Genomic DNA, 27210 nt, shown 5'->3' with positions numbered 1-27210 from the left:
TCCCAGTCTTTTTGAAGCTTTGGGGACTTGCCTTTTCGTCTTTGTGGATTGTAAAGCCACACCAGATCGTTCTCCTGAAACCCAGCGGCATTGGCCCGTTTGTCGTACCTTGTCTTCACCTGGTCACTGTTGATCTTGATGTTCCTGCGGGCAAGAGCGTGAGCTTTCTCCATCCGTTTTCGGAGATTTGCGACATAGTCTGTCGAAGAGGCTGGCACATCTCCCGGAATCCCGAATAGCAAATCACATGGTAGTTGCAGCTCTCGGCCGAACAACATCTTTGCTGGAGTGTAACCAGTGGTGCTGTGAATCGATCCTCTATATGCCATAAGGAACATTGGTATATATGTGTCCCAGTCATCTTGACGATCGTCGACGACTTTCGACAGATGTTGTTCCAGTGTTCGGTTAAATCGTTCTACCATCCCGTCTGACTGGGGGTGAAGAGGGGTTGTGCGTGTCTTCTCGATGCCGAGTACCTGGCACATCTCTTGGAAGATCTTGGATTCGAAGTTTCGGCCCTGGTCGGAGTGTAACTCTATGGGAGCACCGAATCGGCTAATCCAATTTTCTACAAGTGTTTCCGCTATGGTGGTGGCCTCTTGGTTTGGTATCGCATACGCCTCAGGCCACTTAGTAAAATAGTCGATCGCCACTAGAACGTACTTGTTTCCTCTCTGGGACTCAGGAAACGGTCCGGCTACATCGATCGCTATTCTTTCGAAGGGATTTCCGACGTTGTATTGCTGCATACGTCCCCTCGTTCTCCTGTGCGGGCCCTTTGCTGCTGCACACGCATCGCACCTTCGGCACCATTCTTCTACATCATCCCGGTAGCCGAACCAGTAAAACCGCTGGCGTACTTTTTCAAAGGTCTTGTTGACACCTAAATGTGACCCACTAGAATTATTATGGATTTCTTGCAACACCTCGGCAACTCTTACTTTAGGCAGCAACAGCTGCAAGCGATTGCTTTCTCCATCTGCGGTTTCCCAGACCCTCTTGAGAACTCCATTGTCAATTGTCAGTGAGTCCCATTGCGCCCAATATGCCTTGGTAGCAGCCCCTTTATCAGAAAGGTGATGCCATTCCGGTCTTTGTCCGTCTTCCTTCATAAGCAGAATGGGAGCCAGATCTTCATCTTTTAACTGGTCTTCTCGGATTCTTTTGTCGGACCATGATCCACAAGCTTGTACTCCAAGACGTTGGCAATCAATGATACCCCTCTTTTCTTCAACCTTGCTGCAGTGTTTACATTCCATTCTGCAAGGCCGTCGAGACAGCGCGTCAGCATTCTGGTGAGTTTGGCCTTTTCGGTGCTGTGTCTCGAAGTCATAGGTTTGCAAACGTTCAATCCACCTTGCGACTTGTCCTTCAGGATTTTTAAATGACAACAGCCATTGAAGAGCAGCGTGATCTGTCCTAAGGGTGAATTTTTGCCCATACAAGTATTTGTGGAAATGTTGTATGGCACCCACAACTGCCAGTAGCTCACGTCTTGTGACACAGTAGTTTCTCTCGGCTTTCGACAATCTCCGACTAAAGTAAGCTATGACTCTCTCAGTTCCATCTATCTTTTGGGATAAGACAGCGCCTATTCCAGTATTGCTCGCATCGGTGTCAAGCATGAACGTCTCGCCTGGTATCGGGTAGGCCAGAATGGGTGATGAAACAAGAGCCTTTTTAAGTCGCTCAAAGGCCTCCTGGCATTCCGTTGTCCAAATAAAAGGCCGCTTCGGTTCTGTCAGTTGATGAAGGGCGCTACAGAGGCTAGAAAAGTTTGGTACGAAACGTCTGTAGTACGTGCAGAGTCCAAGAAAACTTCTTAACTCCTGGATATTAGCGGGGATCGGCCATTCATTTACGGCTTCAACTTTATCCGGGTCTGTGCTGATTCCTTCCTTCGACACGATGTGCCCAAGGTACTTGACGCTCCTTCTGAACAAGGAGCACTTCTTTGGATTCAATTTCATGCCAGCGTTTCTGATTCGTTCGAATACTTCCTTCAGGTTTGCGATATGTTCCTCGAAGGTTCTGCCTATGACAATAATGTCATCTAAGTAGACAAGACACGTGCTCCAGTTGAGTCCTCTTAACACATGCTCCATTAGTCTTTCAAAGGTGGCTGGGGCGTTGCAGAGTCCAAAAGGCATTACGGTAAATTGCCAGAGACCATTACCAGCAGAGAAGGCCGTTTTATCTCTGTCCTCGGGGTGTAGTCCCACTTGCCAGTAGCCGCTCTTCAGGTCAAGGGTGGAAAAGATCTGTGACCCAGCAAGTGTATCCAATGTGTCGTCAATCCTAGGAAGCGGGTAGCTGTCCTTGTGTGTGGCGTCATTTAATAATCTATAGTCGACACAAAATCTCGTGGATCCATCTTTCTTCTTTACCAAGACGATTGGTAAACACCATGGACTATTGGATGGTTCAACAACCCCTTGCTGCCTCATCCGTTCTATGATGTCCATAGCTTCTTGGTGTTTTGCTAGCGGCAGGCGACGTGGTTGCTGTGGTATAGGCCTAGTGTTTCCTGTGTCTATTCGATGCTGGATTAGATTTGTCCGCCCAAAGTCCATTTCATCAGATGGCAATATGTCAGAAAACTCTTTGAGGAATTGTTCTGCTTTGGCGTACTGTTCTTTCGACAATATCGTTTTGACTTCTGTCAGAAATTTAGTAACCTGCGGTTCACTGGACTCGAGTCTTTCGACGGGGTTTTCACTGCTACAGTTTCTTATCATCTCAAGAGCATGGCAACCAGCGATAGCGCTACCTTTCCGAAAGTGTTTCTCTACTGTACCGAGGTTCATAATTCTTACGGGTACCATTAGGTCTTTCCCAATCGTGACTAGTGCCTTTCCTACTGCTATCCCGTTGTGGTTGGTGTCCAAGCTTTCTACCAGCGCTGTTCCTGTCGTGGGATAGCCGTCCTCAATTTTCCCCCAAATGATCATTTCAGACTTGGCAGGCAAGGTTGTATTTTCTACCAACTTAATCCTTCTGACTCGGCCATCTTCTTCATTCTCGTCGCCAAGCAAGGGTACTTCGAGGTCTCCACATTGTAAAGTGCCTCCGCCGATATTTAAGGAAAAGCCATATTTCAGCATGAAGTCGAGCCCTATTATGCAGTCATCTGTGACGTCAGCAATCAGGAATTCGTGTTCGAATGACTGATTCCCGATCTCGACTGTTATGTCGATCAGGCCTTTAATGGGCATCAGTTCTCCACTGGCTGTTTTCAACGAGTAGGCTCCAACTGGCGTTTTCTTGCTACTGTCCACTTTATCTGACCGGATGACTGATCGTGAGGCACCAGTGTCTAGGAGGAAGTGATAATTTTGACATCCAATTTTTCCGATGATTTTCAGACTCTTGCTCTGTCCTAGCACGGCGACCGGGATGATGGTTGTAGGGGCTCTCATTCTCTGTGTCGCCGGGTTCCGCCCCTTGAAGCCGGCGCGTGCTAGTTTCCCTGGTAGCCCCGGGAACTTGGTCGTGCATACCTTTCTGATCTGTAATGGGTTCCAGTTTGTGGGAATCTTCTAGTGCAGCTTCTTTGTATATGACCGAGTTCACCACAATTCCAGCATCTTACAGGAGCCCTAGGTTGATTTTCTGGTATCTGGTTTGTTCGTCGTTCATCTAGTGCCTCTGTCACCCTTCTCACAAGTTGTTCAAATTCTTCCTCTTTGACTTCCAGCTTTCGGCCTTGATGAACGCTCCCAGATGCGTTTTTAGCGGCTTCATATGAGAGAGCGTATACGAGGGCTTCACTGGCCTTACGTCTACCACTAACTCTGGTGGCTTTCTTTAACTCGGGGTCTCGAAGCGCATCAATGAAGGCGTCTGTGGTAATGACCTCCAGAAAATCTTGTGCGGCGGTTGGGTATGCCAGATGTGCGAGGCGTTCGATGTCTGTCTCTAGCTCCTGTAGTGTTTCATCGGGGCGCTGTTGTCTGGTCTTTAGTTGCACACGATATACTTCTTGTAGATGTTCATCCCCGTATCGAAGTTCCATAGCCTGGACAAGGGCGGCGAAGTCTTGCTGGTTCGGTAGAGACTGTAGCAATTCGGAGGCTTTTCCTCTTAGGGATAACACAAGGGCTGTTGCTTTCTCCTCCTCACTGTTCCATTTGTTAACTTTGGCTGCTGCGTCAAATTGCTTCTTGTATACTGACCAGGACACGGAACCATCAAATACGGGGGGCTTCATTTTCCCGGAGACTTCAGGTACAAATGACGTCATATTTGCTTCTGGTACATTTGTGTGCTTGCGTTGGACTTGTATCTTCATTTCGTCGATGGCCTTCTCCACTGCGTCGACCCTCTGATTCATCTGCTCGTCAATGTTGGTGATTCTCTCCTCCACAGCATGTATGCGTTGGTTCATTGCCAATAACTCCGTTTTGATTCCCGAGTCCATTTTGTCTATCTTGTAATTGATGTTTTCTTGCCCCGAGTTCAGCTGTTCTCGCATAGCTGCCATCTGCTCCTGCAAGTCCGGTTCGACTTCAAAAAGATATGTGTCCGGATCTTCTTTTTCCTTCACCAGTTCTTCCCGAAGGCGTGCTTGTAAGGTTTCTTTGTTTCCGCTCATCTTCTGATCTCGATTACGGAGCTCTCGCCTCAGTTCCTTCAAAAGGAGTTGGTCTAGCGTTTTCGTAGTAGCCATTGCAGATCCCACTTCTGACACCAGTGTTACGAATCTCCCTATCCAGGCTCGCTGCAAATGGCACCAAACGACACCACCAACTGTAAGAACTTGACAACTCAGGGCTTGAAAATAACGTAATAGTTTAATGTCAATAAATAACAGCCAATACTGTACAATTGGCAGCACGTAACACAAGACTGTACAAATATCTCTCCGCTGTATCAACTCTTGCACTGGTCTCTCTGTCTCGTCTCGGACTTGTACTGAGCCGTTGTAACGAACTGTAGATCGGGATGTTCTCACTCCTGGTCTCTGATACCTTCGCTCTTTATATAGGGTCCCTGCTGGCCTTCTAGAACCGGACAGAACGTCGCTCGACCATTCTGGGTGGTCAGATGACTACATCCCTCGTGACACTCCTGAGCTCGGTTCACGATGTCGATCCTTCCCGAACCATCATGTTGATACTCGTCTCGGCCGATCGTCGTAACTCGTCACGGTTGACCGCTCATCTAGCGCTGGCCTGGGGCGATTTGCGTCGGCTGACTACACACACACACCACCACCCCCATCTGTGCCACCACCAGGTTTATAACAGTATAATATATATATACTATATATATTATATATTTTTAAATCACTAGTTTATACAAAACAATATTATAAGTAGAAAGAAAGGTATGTTAACAATAAAAATCAAAGGATCCTGTTACTTTAATAGTTTCTTTAACATAACAATCTGGTAGCAATCAATAATTAAATAACACTTTAAATACACATGTACATGAAATACAACATAAAATCATTCCACATTTATAGTATTACTCACTTGTCATCCCCCCGCCCCCAAAACACAACTATATATATATATATATTAGTTTTAAAGGTTTATTAGTAAAGTTTATTTGCATTAGAACTTTTATAAGATAAGGTAACGAAAAGTATCTTGTGTCTGCATGAAATTTATACATATTTTTTATTGTCTTTAATAGCATGTAAATATCGGATACTAGATGAAAGAGTGGGTCACGGTGGCTGAGCAATAAAGCGCTCGGCTTCCGTACTGGAGATTCCGTGTTCGAATCCTAGTGAAGACTAGGATTTTTTAATGTCGCGCTCTTTGGGCGCCCCTGAGTCCACCCAGCTCTAATGGGTACTTAACATTAGTTGGGGGAAAAGTAAAGGCGGTTGGTCGTTGTACTGGCCACATGACATCCTTGTTAACCGTAGGCCACAGAAACAGATGACCTTTACATCGTCTGCCCCATAGATCATAAGGACTGTATGAGGGTATTCATTTGAATGAAAGAGTGTAGTTTCAAGTTTGAATTATCTTTAATTTTTTTCTATTTTTTTTAAGCTGTTGAAAATGTTTTTACTTTAAAGATTTCGGTTATTTTAAAAGTGTTAACCCATCATGCAGAGATATTTAGTTAGTAATCTTAACAACATGAAGATTGCTAATGACTTTCTACACACACACAAAATTCCTATCTACGTAGTTAACTGAATAGAAGGCTAGAAAAGTTAAAAATATAGCACACAAAAATAGTTTAGAAAAAAATTCAGTACTAAAATAGTCAATCTTTCAAATACAATAATTCAGTCAAAGTAAATTGTGTTTCTGAAAGTTGCCTAGGACTGAGGGTTTTTATAATGAGGGTAACATTTTATTTTAGTGCATGACATAGTAATAAAAAAAAATCTCTTGAAAGTTATATATAAAATTTTCACACATGCCAGAGTGTAAAACATAGATTCAAATAATAATTAACTTAAGAATGTCAAAATTCACTTTGGTACACTAACAAAATACTGGGCTAATATCTGTTACTAAACGTCGTACTTGAATATCCATACCTAAATGTACATGAATGAGATTACAATTTAATGTATAGTGTTATTAAAGTCTTTTCTTCCATCATTGGTAGACTTCATAATCAACATACTCACTGTCTTGTTCTACATTACAGTAGAGGTCTGTGTTGAAACGAGAGCTGAGAATTTGTTTGGCGCTGTTCTGGTATGAGAAATAAAATATTTATATTGCTTCATGTGCTTCACAAATAGTAGCGAAAACAGTTGCGCGAAAAAGATAATCGCTTATACCTCCCACTCGAACTACCCCTTCAATTGAAATAGTTTAGTATTTTTGGAAAGAAATGAAAATCTTTTGTAAGAAAAGAGGTATACTTCTAAATTATATTTGTTAATAACTATTGCCATGGGCAACTTCTATTGATATGTTCCTAGATGATTGTTTATTTTAAGCGAAACATTTTTCCAATGGACCTCATTCACCAATCGTAAACAAACAACATTTAGCCAGGTGGTGCTCTATCTCTTCTATATAATTTACAATCTAATGTTTAATTCATGATGGTCGTCACGTGACAGTTTTGTCGTTGTTTTATCAATAAGATCACATGATTAAATGTTGCTTGTTTACGATTGGTGAATGAGGTCCATTAAACGTCTCGTATTTAATAGCTACCCTAGAAAATTATAGCCAGTGAGAGAGAGAGAGAGAGAGAGAGAGAAAGAGAGAGAGAGAGAGAGAGATCAGAGAAAAACAAAAAGGGGTCTTTATTACAACTAGAGTCATGTTTCTCAATCTTCAGAAAAAAAAAAAATTGTTGGTGGCACTTCTCTATGGGAGCTATGGCGGAGTCCCGACACCAAGCGTATTATTGCATTAATAACTGCAAAAACTCATTCTCCTGACACCTAAAGCTTATTATTGATCATATTAAAAAGGCAGCTTAAATAAAGTAAACAGTGAGTACACCGTGACCGACAATCGAGGCCAATTAGCGCATGTTTATCTTTATTTACTTTTATATTCAGCGGGACCTCTTGTAGTAGGCCTGTTTTTGGTCATAATGCGACAACAGAACGATGGTTAAACGCTCTCTGTCGATGTTTGGCCGTTTTTCAAGCGTCCAAAATTATAATTTTAATTTTTAAGAACCTTTGAATAATGTTTCACTAAAAAATACATTTTACCTATAAATTTGTATGCACTAACTACATTGGAACTAAAACCGATGTTTTGCTTGAAAAGAAGAGATCCCCATCAGATGAATAAAGTTGATTTGATTAAGGCTTTGAGGGTCGCCGCCAAAAAAAAAAGGTCTTTGGAAAATAATATTTGAAAAAGACGTTTATTTATAAGTGAAATTGTGTTCAATTCGCCTGCTTCGCTTTGTTACAGAACTATAATTAAAATGTCGGAATCTTTCTCTCAGACACACACACACACACACATTTCGTTTCAGAACCCATTTCAATTGCTTCTCTGAAAAGTTTCTCATAAATTCTAATTTTTTTCCAAACAAATACTTTTTCTTTCCTATTGTGGTGATTGCTTACTTTAAGAACTAACTGTGATCTATTCAGCAGTAATTAAATTAATTCTTCTTTTTCTTTATACATAGAAGAGCCATCAGTTTCAATTTTTTTAAAGTTTAGAAATGAGTGCGAATGACATATTTACCTGAAGTTTCGATGGCTATATGATGATATAATGATTCTGAATTGACAAGCGTTATATAATCATGTATTTCGGGCGCTGATGATGGTCTGCACGTTAGAATCGTTTCATGGAAACTGAAAGGATTGGTTTAACACAAGACTTTCAAATAATACAAGTAGTGTTAAATAGACAAACGATAACAAAAGTCATTTAGATAGTATTATAATTAAAGCCTTTTTGTTTCCGTGATTGGTGTTCATACGATATACTTACTGCCTCTCCTGCTAGATATGAAAGAAACATAGTGTTGAATACATTTTTATATTTATTCAACTTAAAATATAAATTATATAATTACACCAACGCAAAACATTTTAACATCAATTTTTTAAAATCCTGCCTAGACTCACTTATAATTTGCATGTGAATTTTTTTTATACCAGATAGTTGAATTCTATGTAATAATTTAATTGTCATTGGATAAAAAAAGAGGTTTTGTGTTGTTGTTTTTTTGTTTGTTTTTTGTTTGCTTTCGGAGTATTTTTATTTCTAAAATCTTTTTAACTTTCTTTTGTTTTTGTTTCTCAAAATATGTTGTTTGTGTGTGTGTTTGTGTGAGTGTTTTCTCAATGACTTTCCCAGCAGCATTTACAATTATATGAAGTTTATTTATATTTTTACGGTTCAGATTGCCGTATAAGGCAGTAATATAATAGCTTAAAATATTGCAGATCAGATGTAAGCGTGATAAGACATCGCCAAGGCTTTTTTTCGCTAACATTATTTTGATTAAAACTCTACATATACACAGGAGGCTCAGTGGCTTAGCGGTACAGCGCTTGGCGTTTGAAACGGGAGGACCCGGGTTCGAATCCTAGTGAGGACTGGGATTTTTAATTACGTGATCTTCAGCATGCGCTTCTTAGTCCATCCAGCTCTAATGGGTAAAGGCGGTTGGTCGTTGTGCTGGCCACATGACACTGTCACAAACCGCTGTGAGCCCACAACCGTTTGTGTGTGTGTAGCAGAACAACCGCAGTCCACTACCATGGCCTTAGTTATTGTGGAAAGTTTTAAGTTTGTTTACTGTTATTTATATTTTAGATCTAATGTCATTATTTATGTTTTAATATATTTTAATTAGATTTGTTTTATTATTGGAATGTTTATTTTGTTGTCACGGGACCAGAGTACCTAGGCTACAACGAGGGCGGGGTGATCTGGGGAACGGGGCAGTTGGAGCGGCCTACGTCATCACGGGTCAGATACCGATGATGCATGTAGACGTAACCACTGAGGTTATGCGTCACTGATGATGCAAGGGGACGTAACCACTGTGTTGCGGTGTAGTCCACGTGGGAGGGGTTTTTTTTTGCTCTGAAAAAGGGACAGTTAGTTGGCGTGGGTCTTGTAGAGCGGACGGTCGTATTTCCCGCTTCTGCTCGTGTCCTAATCTGGTACGAGAAAACTATAGCAGAAGGACTTCATGATTAGAGACATAGTCATTAGAGATCTGAGTTTAGTTTTAGTAGTTGATGTACCTGTATATAACGTTTCATTTGGAAGATTATATGTTGTGTGTAAATAAAGTTACAGTTTAAAGTTATAGTTTCTAACTATATTCCGGTGTTTAGTTTCATATCTTAATTATATAGACTAACACCAAAATCGCAACAGGGCTAAAGCCACCAAAGTTCCAGCGTCAACAGTCGGGCCTCCAGAATCACCCTAGACTACGACCAGTTCAAGCAGGCGCCAGCACACTGCTAGCGTCTTGTGACAGACACCATCGTTAACCGTATGCCAAAGAAACAGATGACTGATTGTGTTTTGTTACAAATATTCTCCCTTTTGCGGAAGGTAGTAAAATTGTTTATTTCGAAATGCGTAAAATGGTTTTCTCACACCACGTATTATCAAAACACTTAGATAGTGCACACATAGACAGTTTTGATAAGTGTAGCCTCTTTTCAAAATAAATAACTTTGACATTGAACTTTATGATTAAAGCTAATGCTGATAGTAATGACACAAGACAGATACTTGAAAAAAATACTTGGCACTGCCCTTTAATGACCCCGAAACATTGGAATTTGGAAAAAAAAAGAATGATTTTAAGTGTATGGGATGACATCAATTGCGAAAAAAGTTGTTGACAATTTCTGCTACAAGTATGCCATTGAAATGGTGATTTCAGGGCTATTCTAAATCCAGAAACATAATACATCTCTTAAGTATAACCTGTAACCCTGGTTGTAGAACTGACAGTAGGCAACCTAGTTGGCCTCCTTCAGTAGTAGAACGACCATGGTTCATCTCAAACACTTTTTAGTGTGTTGTAGAGCCATATTTTGGAGTCATTGCCGTCCACAAATATCACAGGTTAAGTTGGTTTTCGCTTTGATCGTTGAAAAGTCGGCCATTTTCCGTATGACACGCTTTTTTTCCGTAGCTGAAATCCATGTTTTTTTCACTGTCAATAGGTTTCTTGGTCACCGTCTATCTCCATCTAGTGCGCTCTAGGGATATGTCTTCCCAATGGACAGTATCAACGCTCATTATTTTGAGGATCCGTTTTATTACATCCACGTAACGGAGGTGGGTGCGACCAATTTTTCTTGAGCCAGGCGCGAGTTGCCAGTAGAGAGTGACTTTCGGGATGCGGTTGTTCTCCAGGCGAACGTGTGCTAGCAAGTGCAGGCGGCGTTGTCTGAGGACTGGTAGGATGCTAGGAAGACCCGTTCGCGCAAAGGTTCTCGGTATTGCATACTCTCTTTTGCAATGTGATTTTCAAGATCATCTGGAGGCAACGCAAGCAGAATGAGTTTAGTAGACTACTTAAACTACCATAATCTGTATTTATTGTCATTTATTGTTCATTATTGTTCATTACATGTATTGCTTTTATTAGCGACCCCGAAATGGGAAAAGACGCTATTAGTTTTGTGTGGCCTGTCTATCTGTCCGTCCCGTTTAGATCCCAGAAACTAGAAAAGTTAATGAAAATCGGACATCATACTTTAGATCATTCATAGTTCTGTTGCAACGGCTACTTTTTTCTTTTCTGAGAGCGAAAAATCTATTTTTTTTAATCATTTATGCAAGCAGTTTTTTTTTATAAAAATACACCATTCTTTTCTCCATTTTTCTCTGTCATTTGTCTTTGATAGAATTTCATTCTGATGTTGTTTCTGAAAATATTGAAAGCTACCTTACTACCTGCCAGGGTAAACCACTTCGGGGGCCGATTTTGAGTTTGTGTTTCCACATAAACTGTTTTTGTAACCTTGTATTTTGCGTATTTAATTTACTGCAGCAATATGTACATTGAAGTTTCAATAGCCAATAAGATGCAAAATATTTGTTCTATTTGAATGGAAAGTTTCAAATGAAATTGTTTTAACTAAATAAAAAAAATGACTGCGTTAAATAAATTTACTTGAGCTTTAAGGCAAAGATAAACAAAATCTGTTTTATGCTAGTAATTTATTTATAGGAAAGGAAGTGTGTAGTGTAGTATAATTTAATTTGAGTTAAGAGGGCACGTACATTTTTAGACAGGGTCTTAGGAAGGGGAATGTGTTTTGATCAACGTTTGAAGCATTAAAGAAGTTCTAATACGTAGGCAAATTGTATTTATATACATGTTAATAATATCAATATTAACTTATATCCTTACCTAAATATGTCTATATGTCTATCTAGAACGAATCTTCACTCTTAACAAAATTTTATTTTTGTATGTTTTACAATAAGAAAATACAATTTGCTAATAAAAATATAATACTTCTCCTAACTCGTTCTTTAAGTATCTGTCTTTCGAACCTTTATTTAAACAAATTCTTCAGAAGACTATGGTTAATACTTCTATATAACTGATTCAAACATGTAAAAAAAAATTAACAGAATAAAATAAACAAGCAAACAAACAAACGATTCAATGCACAGAAGTACGTAGACTCTATATCCTGTTAAATTCTTTCATTAGTAGAGCTCAGATGAACTTACCTTGTTTCCTCTTCGAACTCAAGTTTTGAATATGTGTTGTAATGAGAGCTCAGCGTTCGTTTGACGATGGTCTGGTCTGAAAGAAAAAAGAAAATATTTGTTACTTAATGTACTTCACATTCATTACCAAATCTAGTGACTCACAAGCGAAACGTAAGAAATAATTTGACTCCTAGTATATTATCGCCTAGTTTCGCTTGGTGCGTTATCGCTAGGCGGTGGTGTCGAATCCAGTGTCACAGGTTCGAGCCTCGGTCGGCGCATGCCCTTATTTTCGTAGCATTTTAATTCACTACTTTCTCTCTTAAAAACTTGGTCCCTGGTGCTGTTATTCATTTATGTTTAATATATGTAGTATATTAGACATAATATGATTCGCGACTTTGAATAGTGCGCTCTGATAACTAGAAAACCCTCCAATACATTTTTTTTTTACTTTAAACTTTTAGTTCTCCTCTCACTACGAAAAAAAAAGCCACCCGTCTGAAGCTAGGAAACTCTAGGTGCCGACGATTTGTCCCTGGCCTTGCTTGGGGACTTTCCAGTGCTCACCCTGATCTTCTTGCTAAATAAAATAGGGATCCTGTAACATTTCCAGTACTCAAGAAATATTTTGTTTCTTGCATACAATACGCTTTAGAAATATTTATTAAACAATATTTTCAAAATTGCCAAGCTTAAAAGATTAACTTTAATAAAGATTCATACGAAAATGTGTATCCTTACAAAGCTTATATCAGCTCTGTCCATCCGGTAAAACACTCTATTACTCCTACACCAAATCTCGGATCAAGCTGAAATGTTGCACACTTATTTCTTTTACCTGACAACACACAAATCAATTTTAAAATTTAACCCATTAGTTAATTAACTATTGACAATTAATCATTTTGTTTGGCATCTCGAACAGGCGAAAGAGATTGTACCTGACGTGTAAGTTGATATAAGTTGAATTAGTCCCATTTACAGTGTGATCGTTTTGGACTTGGATTGTTCTTCTTTATACATACAATAGATCAATCTATTTATTGATTTGTTTCTAGAATGTCTCTACATATTTTATATTCAATAATTACCTGAAGTTTCGTTCGGTAAATGACAATTAGGCGATTGTGTAGAGGCATTCCTATTATCTTCATGTACGTGTGGTGATGGTAATGGTCTGCTTGTTGGAATCTTTTTCTGGGAACTAAAAATGATTGGTTTAATACATGTTTAGAAACTAAAAAGAAAATGTGATGAATTTACAAAAGCATACCGAGGATGTCATATTTTTGTAATATTGGAATGTAAATCTTATTATTTCAATCTTGGAATAACACACTTGACAAATAAAATGCGTAAGACGTAGTTATCTTCTCTTTTAAAGTAACCATCTTAATTTCTAAGATAAGATAAGATAAAGTGAACAAAATATAATAATAAATAAGTTTACTAATAATGACAATGCTTTCGATTTCGAAGATTAACGATGACTGCAGTGTTTCACGTGGCTATGAGAACCCAGTATTGACCTACATATTTTGCCAAAAACCTAATGCAGACAGAGCTATTTTTTTCCACTGGGTTCATGAAACGGGTTGACTGGATCAACTTGGAAAGCTAATGACTTTGTAGTGTCTCTAATCAACATGCACAAACATTTTTATTTAAATAGTAACTTCTCTAATAAGTTAAGAAAGTTTTAATCAGGTAAAAGTACAAGCGGTACTGGGGCGGGTTGGCTATAAGATCATTCGGGTAAATGCCTGGTAAGTAGGGCCACCAAAAGAGCCGCATAAATGCCATTACCAAACGTATGAAATTTTTTCAAATGTTATATAAACTTCTCTTATAAAAGTGACCCTTTTAGCGTCGTTTAAAAAAAACATTTCGACAGTGTAATACTAATTTAATCTAAACACGTTTTCGAAAATAATTTTGGCTAATAGCCTACATCGGTAGGCAGTGCTACTATTATATTATTCTTCATCTTTTTAGGGCCTGCGCACTTTGCGATTAAAAAGCGACATAAGGTCATTATATTTCTTATAAATTTGTAGAGTCCACTGTATGCATGTAAAGTTATCGTTACATTATCAAACTTATGAATGTGTGTACAAATAGACCTATAATTGGAGGCCCATCGTATGATAAACAATTTGTAGGCCGGATTATATACAATGCCCCTGGCCGATTTTGACTCTTAGTCCTTCGATGACGTGGTGTTAAGTAAAATTCTACCTGTTTAGCTCTGTTGCAGTTTTACGATGTCTGAAACAATTATAAACTATAACAATGGTAGCCAGGAGAAATAATGTCCAGCCAACAGCAGCTACCGTTATAATTATGATGTCGATTTGGCTGATTGTAGTTGATGTATTACTGAGTGTAGAGTTATCTGAAAAAGAGCAAACATTGAAATACATAGTAAATTTAAACAATGTTTTTGACTCGATGACCATTAAAGTCAATAACATCATTAACATGTTTCCTGAAAAGAAAACGTTTCATTTAGGAAGAAAAAATGGTTAACTGTACACAACACAATAATGTTTACTGGGGGACTTGTTATGTAAAATAGAGATCATGTTTTTTTTTTCTGTTTTTTTTTAAAGACAGAAGCTATATTAAATTAATCCATTTTTACAAAGCCTATACCAGCCAGAAATGTTTAGCGCCGTTCTGTCCGGTTCTAGAATGCTATTAGGGACCCTATATAAAATGCGGAGGTGTCACAGTCAAGACGGTTAACTACAGCTCGGTTTACTACAGTCCGGTAGACTACAGGTTCAGTGGGGTTCAGCGGTGTGGTTCTGTACGGCGCATTACGACGGTTCAGTGCGAAGTACTGTCAAGTACAGTCAAGAAGAACGACGTCCTGATCTTGATCGAGTCCAACTCAACGGGTCATGTGTGTGAAGTCAGTCCTGAACTGTTGAACCCAGTGCAAGCCCGGAATGAGAAGTTGAGACCGTACGTCGGTACGGGTGTTAACGGAGAAATATTTGTACAGTCTGTGTTACGTGTTGCCAATTGTACAGTATTGGCTCAGATTTATTCAACTATTAAAGTGTTACGTTACTCTGGAGCCCTGAGTTGTCAAGTTCTTTAAGTTGGTGGTGTATGGTGCAGTTTGCAGAGAGCCTGGATAGGTAAATTCGTTACAGAATAATAATCGAATCGCTCTTAGAAAAAGCCATTAGCTTCATAAAGGATGATTTGTTTTGGGAAAAAAAAATTGCTTGGGTTTTAAAAACCTTATATAGAGTCTCCCTGTCACCTTCACCTATCCTTTAGAGGTTTAGTCTGTTAGACAAAATCTGTTTATTCTTCTTCTTCATTCCTCTCCGTCTTTGGCCTTGGACAGAAACACACTCATTGGTAAGACCGTTCATTCCTTTATGCTTTCTTCCCATCGCTTTCTTTGTCTATTCTTCTTTATCCTGGTACTATTTCCTAAAGAAAGGTCTCTGCGAGACCCGAGGACCTTGTAATGTGACCTTTGAGTTGAAGTTTGCGTATTTGACATTAGTTAGCAGATCATCCTGGGGCCCATTACTTGTATTAATCATGTCTTTAATCTCTTCATTATTTGATGCAATCATTGTATGTGATACTTCTGTCAGTCTGGTCAAATAACGTACTTACGAGAATTAGTCCTCTCGGATCGCAATCAAAAAGATGATGCCAAATAAAACAAACGTTTTTTTGGGGACAATAAACCTATATGTATTTCGTTAAATTTGTGTCATTAAAATTAATTACAAGATTGATTCAAAATAATTGAATCATCTTCTTTCAAAAAAAAAGCAATTTTTTTTTTAATTGCATTATATGAGTACTTACTCCTACAAGCAAAGCTTAGCGTTTATCACTAGCGTCAACTGTTCCAAATCAAATGGTTCGATTAATATTCTAGTCATACTAGAATGAAAAAGGGCATAACATTTTAAGAATCTATTTTATCAACTTTTTATTATCCTTTCAGGCTTAAATGTAAGGCATACGATCTTCCTATCTTAATGACTGACAACACATTCTTTTTAAATGCTACAATTATTTTTTTTAAGTTATTTTGAAGGTTATTGGGTTCAGAGGAGTTAATGATCATTGTATTATTCTTTTTTTTTTTATACTTTTTTTTTTCAATATCGTCCCTTGCAAAGAAAGATGAATAAGGAAAAATAAAATGTGGATGTTAAGTTTAACACACTAGAGACATTGGAGAGAAATTAAAAGTATTGTATCATCATTGGTTATATAACTGCCTAGTCAAATGTGACAAGTGGTATGCTTTAAGTTGAGGCAAAGCAATGCAGTATTACTTTCATGGCCGACTGAATTTTTACACAGGCATTATGGTTCGTGTTGCGGAGGGTGGCTATAATACCGGTCGTTTTCTTAGAATTAAAAAGGGAGTACATTTCAAATATGTATATTGCTGTGTAGAGGCTCTATAACCTTGCTAGGAGTAATAAAAATGTCTTTTTTAGAGTTATTAACATATACACACATTTCTAGTAGTTTATAAATTACAAAAGATAGGGTTAAATAATTTAATGTAAAAAAAAACAACAAACCTTGCTTTATTCTAAATGTTCCAGTTGTTGAGTTACTAATAATGCCCCATTTATTGATTACGATAATTTCATAGATGTAGTCAGTGTCTGGCGCTAAATACGTAATACACAGCTCGGGAGTCTTGCTTTTCATTGTCACCATAGGTTTATAAGAACTGTTAGTCATGAGAATTATCTGGTAAAAGTCATCGATATCTCCAGAACTATTAAACCATAGAATATATGGTGACTTGTCCAGTTGACTTTTTTCTTCCAACAGATGACTAGGAGGACCCGGATCTAAAAACATAATAATTATAACACTTATAAATTTAATAATAATTATATGCTAATTAATTAAAAAGTAAAGTTCCCCTTTCAAGCCATGCGATCAATGGGATGTAAAGGTCATCTGCTTCTGTTGCCCACGGTTAATGCGAGTGCTATGTGGCCAGCACAATGCCCAACCACCTTTACTTTTCCCCAGTTAATTTCAGAACTCAGAGGTGCCAAAAAATCCCGAAATTTAAAATCCCAGTCTTCACAGGTATTTAATTTGTTTTCCTCTCAGCCATCGCGTCTCCCGCTAATTAATTTTTTTTTTAATTACTACAATAAATTTCAGCGACTTATTGAAAAGATTTGATTTCTAAATAATATATTCATCACTATAACATTTTTTATTATTTTTGTTTTTACATTATGAGATTCCATGTTTTAAAAATATACTCTATTATACAATTTTAGTTTAATACTCTGAAACTATTGGGTTGTTTTTGCCTATAGTATTTATTAAAATGCATTTATATTTCATCAACTGAATTTTCCTCCTTGACGTTGTTCTGATTATATATATATATATATATATATATATATATATATATATATATATATGTTTATACTGTGTGAATCTCTAATCTATTGGTTCACTTATGTACTATAAAATCAAGCTTCATTTATTTTGTATATGACTCAGATTTGTTAGGGTTAATATTTAATATGTATTTGGTTCCGTATCTTAGCCAATTAGTCCCTCTTATTCAGCACTTGAATATGTACATATTACCCATTCATTCGACTATAGGAAAAAATTTCCATGTCGTAAGATAACAAGCCTGAAGATCTGTTCATAATTTAGAGAAAAATGAAACTAATAAAGTAAAGTAACCTTTCCTCTTTCAGACCTTGCGATCTATAGGGCTGATGATGTAAATGTCATCTGTTTCTATGGCCTACGGTTAACGAGGGGTATCATGTGGCCAGCACAACGACCAACCGCGTTTACTTATCCCAATTTAAGTAGGGTACCCATAAGAGATTAGTGGACTCAGAGGCAGCCAAGGATCCCGAAATTAAAAATCCCAGTTTTCATCAGGAATACAAACCGAGACCTCGGGTATAGAAGCCAAGCGTTTTATCACTCAGCCTCAACGCCTCCAATAAATGTAAGAAACAGATTGTTATTGTAAAACCTTAACTTTCTACCATGAATAAAAAAAAATAATACCCAATTTACATCAACCTAAACATTTATAGTTTATTTAGAAAGTTTACTACATGTTAAAACGTACTGAACTTGTGCCAAAATGAATTCAAAGTTAAAAAAACAAAACAAACTTACCATTAATGCAAGCATTAAAAGTTTGATTGAAATATTCATTGCTTGAACAACCACATTTACCATTCTCGCAGAGAAACCCGGTCTCACAAACGTAAGTACTGTTGCAGAAGTCTCCAAATCTCCTCTCTATATCAGGGGGCAATAATAGAAACAAGGGAAAAAACGGGATACTCCATCAACTCAAGTTTATTCATCTTTAATGCCTTATATGTAGTATTTGAGAAAAATATTATTATTATCAAGTCAAGTTTAATCATCTTTAATGCCTTAAATATTGTATTTGGGAAAAAATAAAATTATTATAGTGTCGTACCATGAATATTATAGGATGCATAGAAGCCAGCGCCGCTTATGCTTACATCAGTTTTAAAGCACACAAAAATTTTATTTGAACTGGATGTTATAGTATATGGTACTGATTCGTAATCAACACTACCAGACAGGTTGGCCAGAAGTGATGACTGTGTTGTTGGACCATCAAAGATCTGTAGGAAATCACAGCATCTTTCGGTATCTAGAAAATATATACTGTTAAAAAAATAGCTTTTGAGTTTTCAAAACACATTTGAAAATATTGAAAATACAAATGCAATATATTTCTCCCACACCCCTTTTCGAGTCGAGTTGAAATTTTGTACAATTATTTATGTACCTGAAAAGACTATAATCAATTAAAAAACGTTTAAATTGAGTTAATTAATTATTTTGCTTTTGAACAAGTAAAATGAATCGTACATTAAAGATGTGGTGGTATAGGTTAAATTAGCCCCAATGATCAGGCTTGACCCCTGAGTGAACAAGTTATTTTTAATGTATTCTAAAAAGTGATCACATTAACATTTACACAGATTTACAGATTATTACTTCCCCATTTCCCTTTTCCCAACTGGTCTAGACAATTGATACAATTATACTTATCTTGTTTATTTAGTTTATTTTTAAAAAGTTTTTATCAATTTACTCTGCCTGTCTGTCTGGTAAAAAGTGTGTACACGATATTTCTCTCACACCCATTTTTGGATCAAGCTGAAATTTCGTAATGTTATTCATTGACATAGACAAGACATGAAACCATAAAAAAGTAACCGATTAGACAATGAATTACTAGTAGTGAATTTTTTGTTTAAAAGTAATAATAGGATGCAATACTTAAGTATTCACAGCTATGGCTAAATTTGTTGGGTTTAGTCCGTTTAAATAATTGTTAATTAACGCTACTTCCCCTTCATGCATTCTCCGATCAAGTTGATACTTTAAAAAAATATTGTTTGTACTAACGAAATATAAATCAATAAATAAAAACACTCAATTATTCTATCAATTATCAGTAACTAATTATTTTGTTTGATATCAAATAAGGGGAATAACTTGTACATTATCGGTAGATATAGTCTGAAAGACTGAGTTCTTTGTCTTTAAAAAAAAAAAGATTTTTATATTTTTGCATGTTATTTATATTTAAATTTAAGTTTTATGCCTATTACACACGAGCCAACTTTTATATACATGATAGATAAGTCTAGCTTAGAACCCTTACTAAATATTCTTATATGTCATCACAATTTCTCTCTTGGACACTCTAATACATGTAGTGTTTAATTACAAATTAAATAAAGACTATTGGAAATGCTTCTCATTTAAAAACATTTTGTGCACATCGTTGTTTCCAACGTTTTATTATAACGCTTATGTCAACTCTGTCTGTCCGTCCGTCTGTTTGGTACAAATGCTGTACACGTTATTTCTCCTACTTTCGATTCTCGAATGACATTAAAACTATTATTAATTATTCGTTGTCTCTAACAAAGTATGAATCAATCAAAAAGGTTTACCAATTAATTAATTAATTAGTGAAAATCAATTAGTTGTTGTTGTTTTTTTTTAAAGATAAAAGGAATAAAATAGTACTGTATTGGGATATATGGTTATAAATGTGCAGTTATATTGCATTTATATTTATAAAGCTTTGTTTCTTTAAAGAAATGTTAATATTTTGTTTTGTTAATGTTTTGAGCAAGATTAGCTTGTTTTTACCTTAAAGTTACAATTTTTCCAGTTGGTCCAGAAATCAGCTTAGTGAAGTAATAATTTTCAGGATAGTCTTCAGGGTATCCAGGGCTCGAAATATTGCCTGAGCTATTCCTTAATATAGTCTGAGTATCTGTAGTGTAATAAAGTAAAACCATAAGTTAAAGAAGGCAAGAAGTGTAGGGTATTAGCCACCGCAAACATTACATTGGATCATCAGTTTAGAGTGCAGAAGGAAAATTTAAGGCATTTAACGAAGGCCCGAATTAAAAACTCCCCTCCCGTATCGGTTTCCACAATATATTTATTTTTGCATTGTGTCACCTAAAAAAAAAAGAAATATCCATTTCATTATATTAATTGTAATTGTTTATTTGACGTCTTTTTAATGTCGAGAAAAGACAATGTTACAGACTATACTGTGTACGCTATTTCACGAAATCATTATCATTCTTTGCTCTCTCTTTCTCTCTCTCTCATTTCTTTTTCTCTACAAGCCTACAAGCTTCAGGGAAACCTATGAGCCTACAAGCTTCAGGGAAACCTATGAGCCTACAAGCTTCAGGGAAACCTATGAGCCTACAAGCTTCAGGGAAACCTATGAGCCTACAAGCTTCAGGGAAATAAAAATGAAATAGACTCTAAATATTAGGCCTATTTTTTATAATAATAATAATAATAATAATAACCTTATTGTCCGTATGGAAATTTGTCTTACAATGTGTGCATTACACCGTTTCTACAAGGAAGAGTCAATAAAACTAAAATGTGACGTATAGCAAATTAATATTAAGTTGACATACGGTAGATAAAACAAAAATGCTTTGAAAATACAGAATTCTTTTTTTTGTACTATTTCTATGTATGATTTATACATAGACTACGTTTTTTTTTCTTTTTGAAATAATAATAATAAGGCTTGTCGTACAAAGGTTTAATATAAAGCTTGTGTTTGTTCGCTAATTAAGGCGTTCAGAGTGTGAATCTATCAAAACCGTGTCTTTCCTAACCTTTTTATTGTTTTCCGTTTTCTGTCCGTCCTATTAAAAAAAAATTCTTATATTTAATCTCTTTATGTTTTTATTAAACTAAAGTAATATTTCCTTTTATCTATGTTTTGTTTCCCAAATCTTATATATGAACATGTCCACGGCTTGCTAATTTAGCCCCGAGACCTACAGCGTCATTAGTAGTTTAAGTAGTCTAAATACTAAATTAAATTAAACTTACACCACTGTGACACCTCTCTCTCTCTCTAGTTGTTAGAAATTAATGGTGGTTGAATAAAATATATTATTGCTGACATAAGCAAAAATAAAATTTGTATAGTATTTTAACAAGTAACACGAAAGGAGTCGAATGGTCAAGGAAGAATTAGATATCAAGGTAAAATAAGTAGCGGAGTTTGACCAGAGTAGTCCACTGGTTCTTAGATAGCAGAAGTGTTGGGGAAATTTAAGTGCATAAATGTAAAATTTTTGGAACATTTTTCTGTACACGGACTTTAAGATATTGCGATGTGATGCTCATTTATAATATGGTAGTTATGACAAATCACGTAATAAACACAGCATGAATGTATTGATATGTTATTCCATAATAGATGTTGGTCTGTTAAAATGGATCATTTAGTTGTGAAGTAAGAATGCTTTAGTCAGCTATAACTATTAAAAACCCAAAATAACGTCTACATTTTTCTATACTTTTGTAGTTATTACCGTATTTTCGCACATATAGCCTGCGGGTTATACAAGTTTTTACAAACGAATGAAAGCTGTGCGGGGTATACAAAGATGTGGGGCTTGCAAAATGTATTTTACTCATAAACATAGCAGAACGGAAACTACGGATTTACATAATTTTTTTTTCTTAGAAGCTGCTTCAATGATGATTATAGTAAGCCCTCTGTTATTGTCAAGCCAGATAATCTTTATTCACTTGACACAACTTTGGTTTTGCAAGATATACTTTGTAATTCGAATATTATACAGACATTAGTTTTGCATAATATTATCTCGAGAATATTCAAACGTGAATTTCAAAATTAAAGAATCGTGTGTCTTAAAGTCATCTTTTCCTTTACCACTAGGATGTAGCTAGGAGTTAATCTTGTGTGACCTAAAGAGGATTCATGAATCAATATGATCAGTTCACATGACCTATTAGCGGGTAGAGCTCTAAAGGTAGTCTAAGAGATGTATCGTCAGTAACAGTCCCCGTGTGACTTTATTGTTAATAACGAGCTCCCATAAGACTTGTATAGCTAGATTTAGGTACTTTATATCAACAGATCAGTGTTAAAGGTATGCTGGCACGTTCGTCCAGATGTACATTGGTCCCTACTTGTACTGCCTAGGTTATAAAGTATAACCTCCAGGTAGACAAATAAACTAATGTATGCAAAACAAGACTAAACAAAGTCGCAGGTAAACATATATACAAAGTTTATTTACAAAAAAAGTCAAATAAATGTGTAAATAAATGGCCATCAACTCACAGGCCTTCTCCACACAAATACAAAAGATAGACTCAAAATAGTATGGCACACCGCCCTAGTCATATGTTACAGCTATGTAAATAAATAGGCATCAACTCAAAGGTCTTCTCAACACAAAATAAAAGTTACACACTTCAAAAAATAGTACGGCACACCGCCCTAGTCATATACACTATCGCCATATTCAGATCACACATCAGTATAGAAAAATGAAGATCACAGGCCTCAGGTCAACACATGACCACTTTTGGCCACTCTGAGGTTGCAGCTGTTGCAGGCTTCAGGCTTACACAGCCACTTTTAGCCCAAAAAAAAAACAAAACAAAAGGGTCATGCTGTACTACAAGCTTCAGGGAAACCTATGAGCCTACAAGCTTCAGGGAAACCTATGAGCCTACAAGCTTCAGGGAAACCTATGAGCCTACAAGCTTCAGGGAAACCTATGAGCCTACAAGCTTCAGGGAAACCTATGAGCCTACAAGCTTCAGGGAAACCTATGAGCCTACAAGCTTCAGGGAAACCTATGAGCCTACAAGCTTCAGGGAAACCTATGAGCCTACAAGCTTCAGGGAAACCTATGAGCCTACAAGCTTCAAGGAAACCTATGAGCCAACAAGCTTCATAGAATCCCACCTATAGACATCCGTTCGGTAAAGCCTATCTGATGATTCAATACAAGTTGAATTCCTCAATTCAATACAAGTTGAATTGCTACAAAAATATGTCACGTTTGGGAGTACCCCAGGATGCAGAACATCAAAGTAAAAATATATTGCCTGGAAATCATTTGAGGCTATATCTACTAATTAATACGTTATATAAAATACAATATTGACTAAAGATATACTTAGACCAAAGATCTCCAGAGCAGGGCACACTTCTCCCGAGTACCCCAAGACACACGACCACTAACAAAAAAAAATACAATTTACAACACAGGTCCAGTGGTCAAGCTGGTAACTCTGGAGCAAGCGGCAACTAAACAAGGTCTGCATGCCCTTATATAAACTTCTAAAGGGGAATCACTCATATAATCAAAATTACTAAACAAAGTTATTTCTCCATTATGTCACATCTTGAAATACTGACGGCTATGATAAAATAGTATGCAGTGCATATTATAGGAAATTAGACAAAATAGGACCATAAGCAGATTTAAAATTAAGGAAACAAAACAAAACAAAAATATTTAATGAGTATGTAATGTATTAGACATAATAAAAACCTTTCATTGTCAACATCGAATTAGTTCAATTAAAAACGAGCTAGTTGACCCGCGGCATAGTATGCACCGCTAATTTGCAGGGCAGCCTTAGGCTTCTGGAAATCGTCTAAAATTGCAAAATATACGAAACTGTCCTGGAAATCTCCAGAAATTATTAAAATCTTTTGAAACCTCATAAAAATCTCCTGAAATAAAACAAAGTTGTCATTTTGAGGTGTCATTCAATATGGAAAACGCCAATCCTACGCGCGATAAAGAAAAAGGGAATTTTACAATACCCGTAATTGTGGAATCTAGTGAAAGAAGCTGCTCGCCGCTCAAACTAATGAATATATACTTGAGGTCAACAATTTTCGAAGATGTAAACATTTGGTAATCCTTGCTACTGAGCTGATTTATTTAGGAAACATAATATTAATGATATACTGTATGATTTCGCTACACGCTAGTCTATTAAAGTAATTCTGTACCTAGTAAAGAATGAATAAAATGCAAAGACACATTTATTTTCTAATCCAATCTTGTGACAAGTGGAGTTAAAAGATGGCCGTTTTAGCGTGTTTATGGGGGTTTTAGTTTGTGGAGCCACACTTGCACACAAGTACTTACAGGCACAGAGTTAAAAAGGCAGGCAACAACAAAATGATATAAAACTATATATAGACTTATTATAAAAAGAAAAAGATAAAGGTGTAATACTTTACAGTGGTATGGGATGAGATTTAGTAAATATATTGGTCGTGTTAAGAGCCAAGTGGTCCGAGTGTCCTTAGGCTTTTCTTCTTAGCTTATCAGTGTCCGGTGCTGCCGTAAGAAGACTGGTGTGGCTGGTGCTGACGCTGTCTGCTGGTGGGTTGGCAGAATGGGTCTAGGCCGTGGGCAGTCCAACTATCTGTAGGGGCAGGGATTAGCTGCGGCTACTGTCAGCGAAGCCAGTGACGTATCTTGGCAAGCGTTGTCGTTTGGATGCTGGTGAAGTAGGAGTAGGGCTGATGTTTCAGCTGAGCTTAGGTATCAGCAAATCTAGTATCAGTGGTGAGTTGATAAGTGCAGACTACCTATGAATAAAAGCTGCAACGACATGACACCTGGGATGTAGATGCATTTCTGTGAAGGACATATTCAGAATGATAACATAATACAGAAACTCTCAGCTAGGTCCATAAATAGCAAAGGGAGCTAATAAATAAATACTTTATCCCGTTAAGGGAAATAACAATAAAAAAGGGAATCCCATAAAAGGAAATAACAAGTAGTAACAAAGTCCATAGCAGCCCTTACAAAACTTAAAATAATATGGAAAGACAACTTAGCCCTCAGCACCAAAATCAGACTGATACGCTCCCTAGTCATGCCACATTTTTATATGCTTGCGAGTGCTAGAGAGGATGATTCTAGCAATGGAATTGAGATGCTACAGAATGATCCTAGGTATCACATTCAAAGACAGCGTCACAAACCAAGGCAAAAAAAAAAAAAACAGGGAGAAATGGAGAAAGACGTTTCGACAAGACTAGCTGGTTTCCCCAACGGTCTAAGAGACTAAGGGATAGGTAAAGGTAAAAGGTAAATATTGCTTAGATAAAAGAGATGAAAGGGACTTACTTAGATTATGTCCTCCCGCGTCATTGGCATTGTCTGAAGCCTCCTCCCACTTGTTGTCCACTGTTCTGAGGGATGAAAGGGAAGATCAACGACTGATACACTGACACTCCCATGCTTTCACACATGTAAACATGGCTGGGACGAAGTCTCTAACTAGAATAAAAGTAAGTAAACATGACTTTACCAAAGTAATATGTTTTGGCGATATGGATATAATATATAATACATAGAGACAACTAAAAGGTTACTTGCAAGGGAATGAAATGTATTATACTTGGTAATATGACATGCTATAGAAATGTTAAGATAAATCCCTGCCATGGAATTATTGAATAACAATATGCTAAGTGCTGGAATTGAGCGATAATTTATCAGAGATAAATTGCTGATAGCAAAAGAGCGTTAATGAAATATATTTTAGTCCAAATAAAGGGGGGGGGACTTTAAATATTTTGCCACAAATGTCATAATATTAAATATGAAGATAAATTTAATTTACTTACATTATCCATAAGGAATACACAAATATATACACACAATAGTGTAAATAAATGCATAAATATATAAACACAACTAAGTAAAGTGGTTCTCAAGCACTTTACAAAGCTGCATACCACCAATCCACAGTAAATGAGAAGGGAATAATAATATGTAGATATCAAAGACGAGAGAATGATCCACTCTTAGTCAGGTCCCGAGGAAGAAATGATCGTGGACCACGAAGTATGTCCAGATAAACGTTAGACAGGGTGTGGGGAAGGAGTGGTGGGCGATATAGACAATCTGGCGCCGCCGAGAGAAAAGTCCCCGGGGATAAACATTGTGCAAAAGACGCGAATTGTGAGACCAGGAAACTTGTCCTCCCGCGTCCCTTTGTGTTCCTGACCAGGTAGTCAGATAAGGTGAAGGGGAGATGATCGGGGCTGGGTCAGAGCAAGAAAGATTACGTCTTGACACTGAACAACGCAAACTGATCGGGAAGATGTTGCCCGAGACGTTGAAGTGAGTAGGCCCTTTGAAATGATTAGCCGCTCCTGAAGGGGGAGTCAGCAGGGGAAAGCACAGCTGGCATGGAGGAAGGGATGGGGGTCCCGTGCACCGTTCTTCCACGTTGACCTCGTCAATATGAAAAAGGGCGTGCCTTGGTCGGACGTTCAACCAGTTTGGTCAAGGGGGAGGGTATTCCCGTCAAGAGTCTAGTCTGGCATGTGTTAAGAGGGAAAAGAAAATATGACATCAGTGCCCGATGGAGGGGGTTTTATTGGAGGGGTGGTGGTATTGGGTTTTGGGCTAAGTTTAAGAAATATATAATGATAAGTATAGTAAATAAAATAATTAAATGCTTGGACCTGAGTGATACCTTGAGTGAGCTAAGACGATGTGTCACAAAACTCTTAATTTTCACTTATTATCCGTATCTCTACCCAAACTGGGCCCTGCGCAATCGACTTCGCATAGGGACTTCCTGCTATTTATTGAAGGATGAAAACAGAGAAGACCAATTATTCTCCCCCCCCCCTCTTTTTTTAGCGCAAAAGTTACGTGGGGTAACTCTA

The 27210-nt window shown here is 37.2% G+C and overlaps 1 protein-coding gene across 5 annotated transcripts in view; it reads right to left on the bottom strand.

Annotated features, from left to right (window-relative positions):
• Positions 1-5350: 5350 nt before the first annotated feature.
• Positions 5351-27210, bottom strand: part of LOC106074910 (CUB and sushi domain-containing protein 3-like) — a 43715-nt gene continuing 21855 nt past the window's right edge. For 4 of the 5 annotated variants that reach the window (XM_056031846.1, XM_056031844.1, XM_056031847.1 and 1 more), the window contains 9 exons: positions 20334-20460; positions 18613-18827; positions 18300-18425; positions 16700-16978; positions 14361-14517; positions 13214-13326; positions 12138-12213; positions 8151-8263; positions 5351-6674 (listed from right to left, as the gene is read on the bottom strand). In XM_056031846.1, coding sequence (XP_055887821.1) covers positions 6622-6674; positions 8151-8263; positions 12138-12213; positions 13214-13326; positions 14361-14517; positions 16700-16978; positions 18300-18425; positions 18613-18827; positions 20334-20460 — 1259 coding nt within the window. In that variant the 3' untranslated portion in view covers positions 5351-6621. The remainder of the gene's footprint in view (positions 6675-8150; positions 8264-12137; positions 12214-13213; positions 13327-14360; positions 14518-16699; positions 16979-18299; positions 18426-18612; positions 18828-20333; positions 20461-27210) is intronic. The other variant, XM_056031845.1, reaches the window with a different exon arrangement.

Source organism: Biomphalaria glabrata, chromosome 6 (genome assembly GCF_947242115.1).
Source record: "Biomphalaria glabrata chromosome 6, xgBioGlab47.1, whole genome shotgun sequence".
Taxonomy (NCBI): domain Eukaryota; kingdom Metazoa; phylum Mollusca; class Gastropoda; family Planorbidae; genus Biomphalaria; species Biomphalaria glabrata.
The sequence above is the reverse complement of the archived record's forward strand: the minus strand, read 5'-3'. Positions and strand labels throughout refer to the sequence as shown.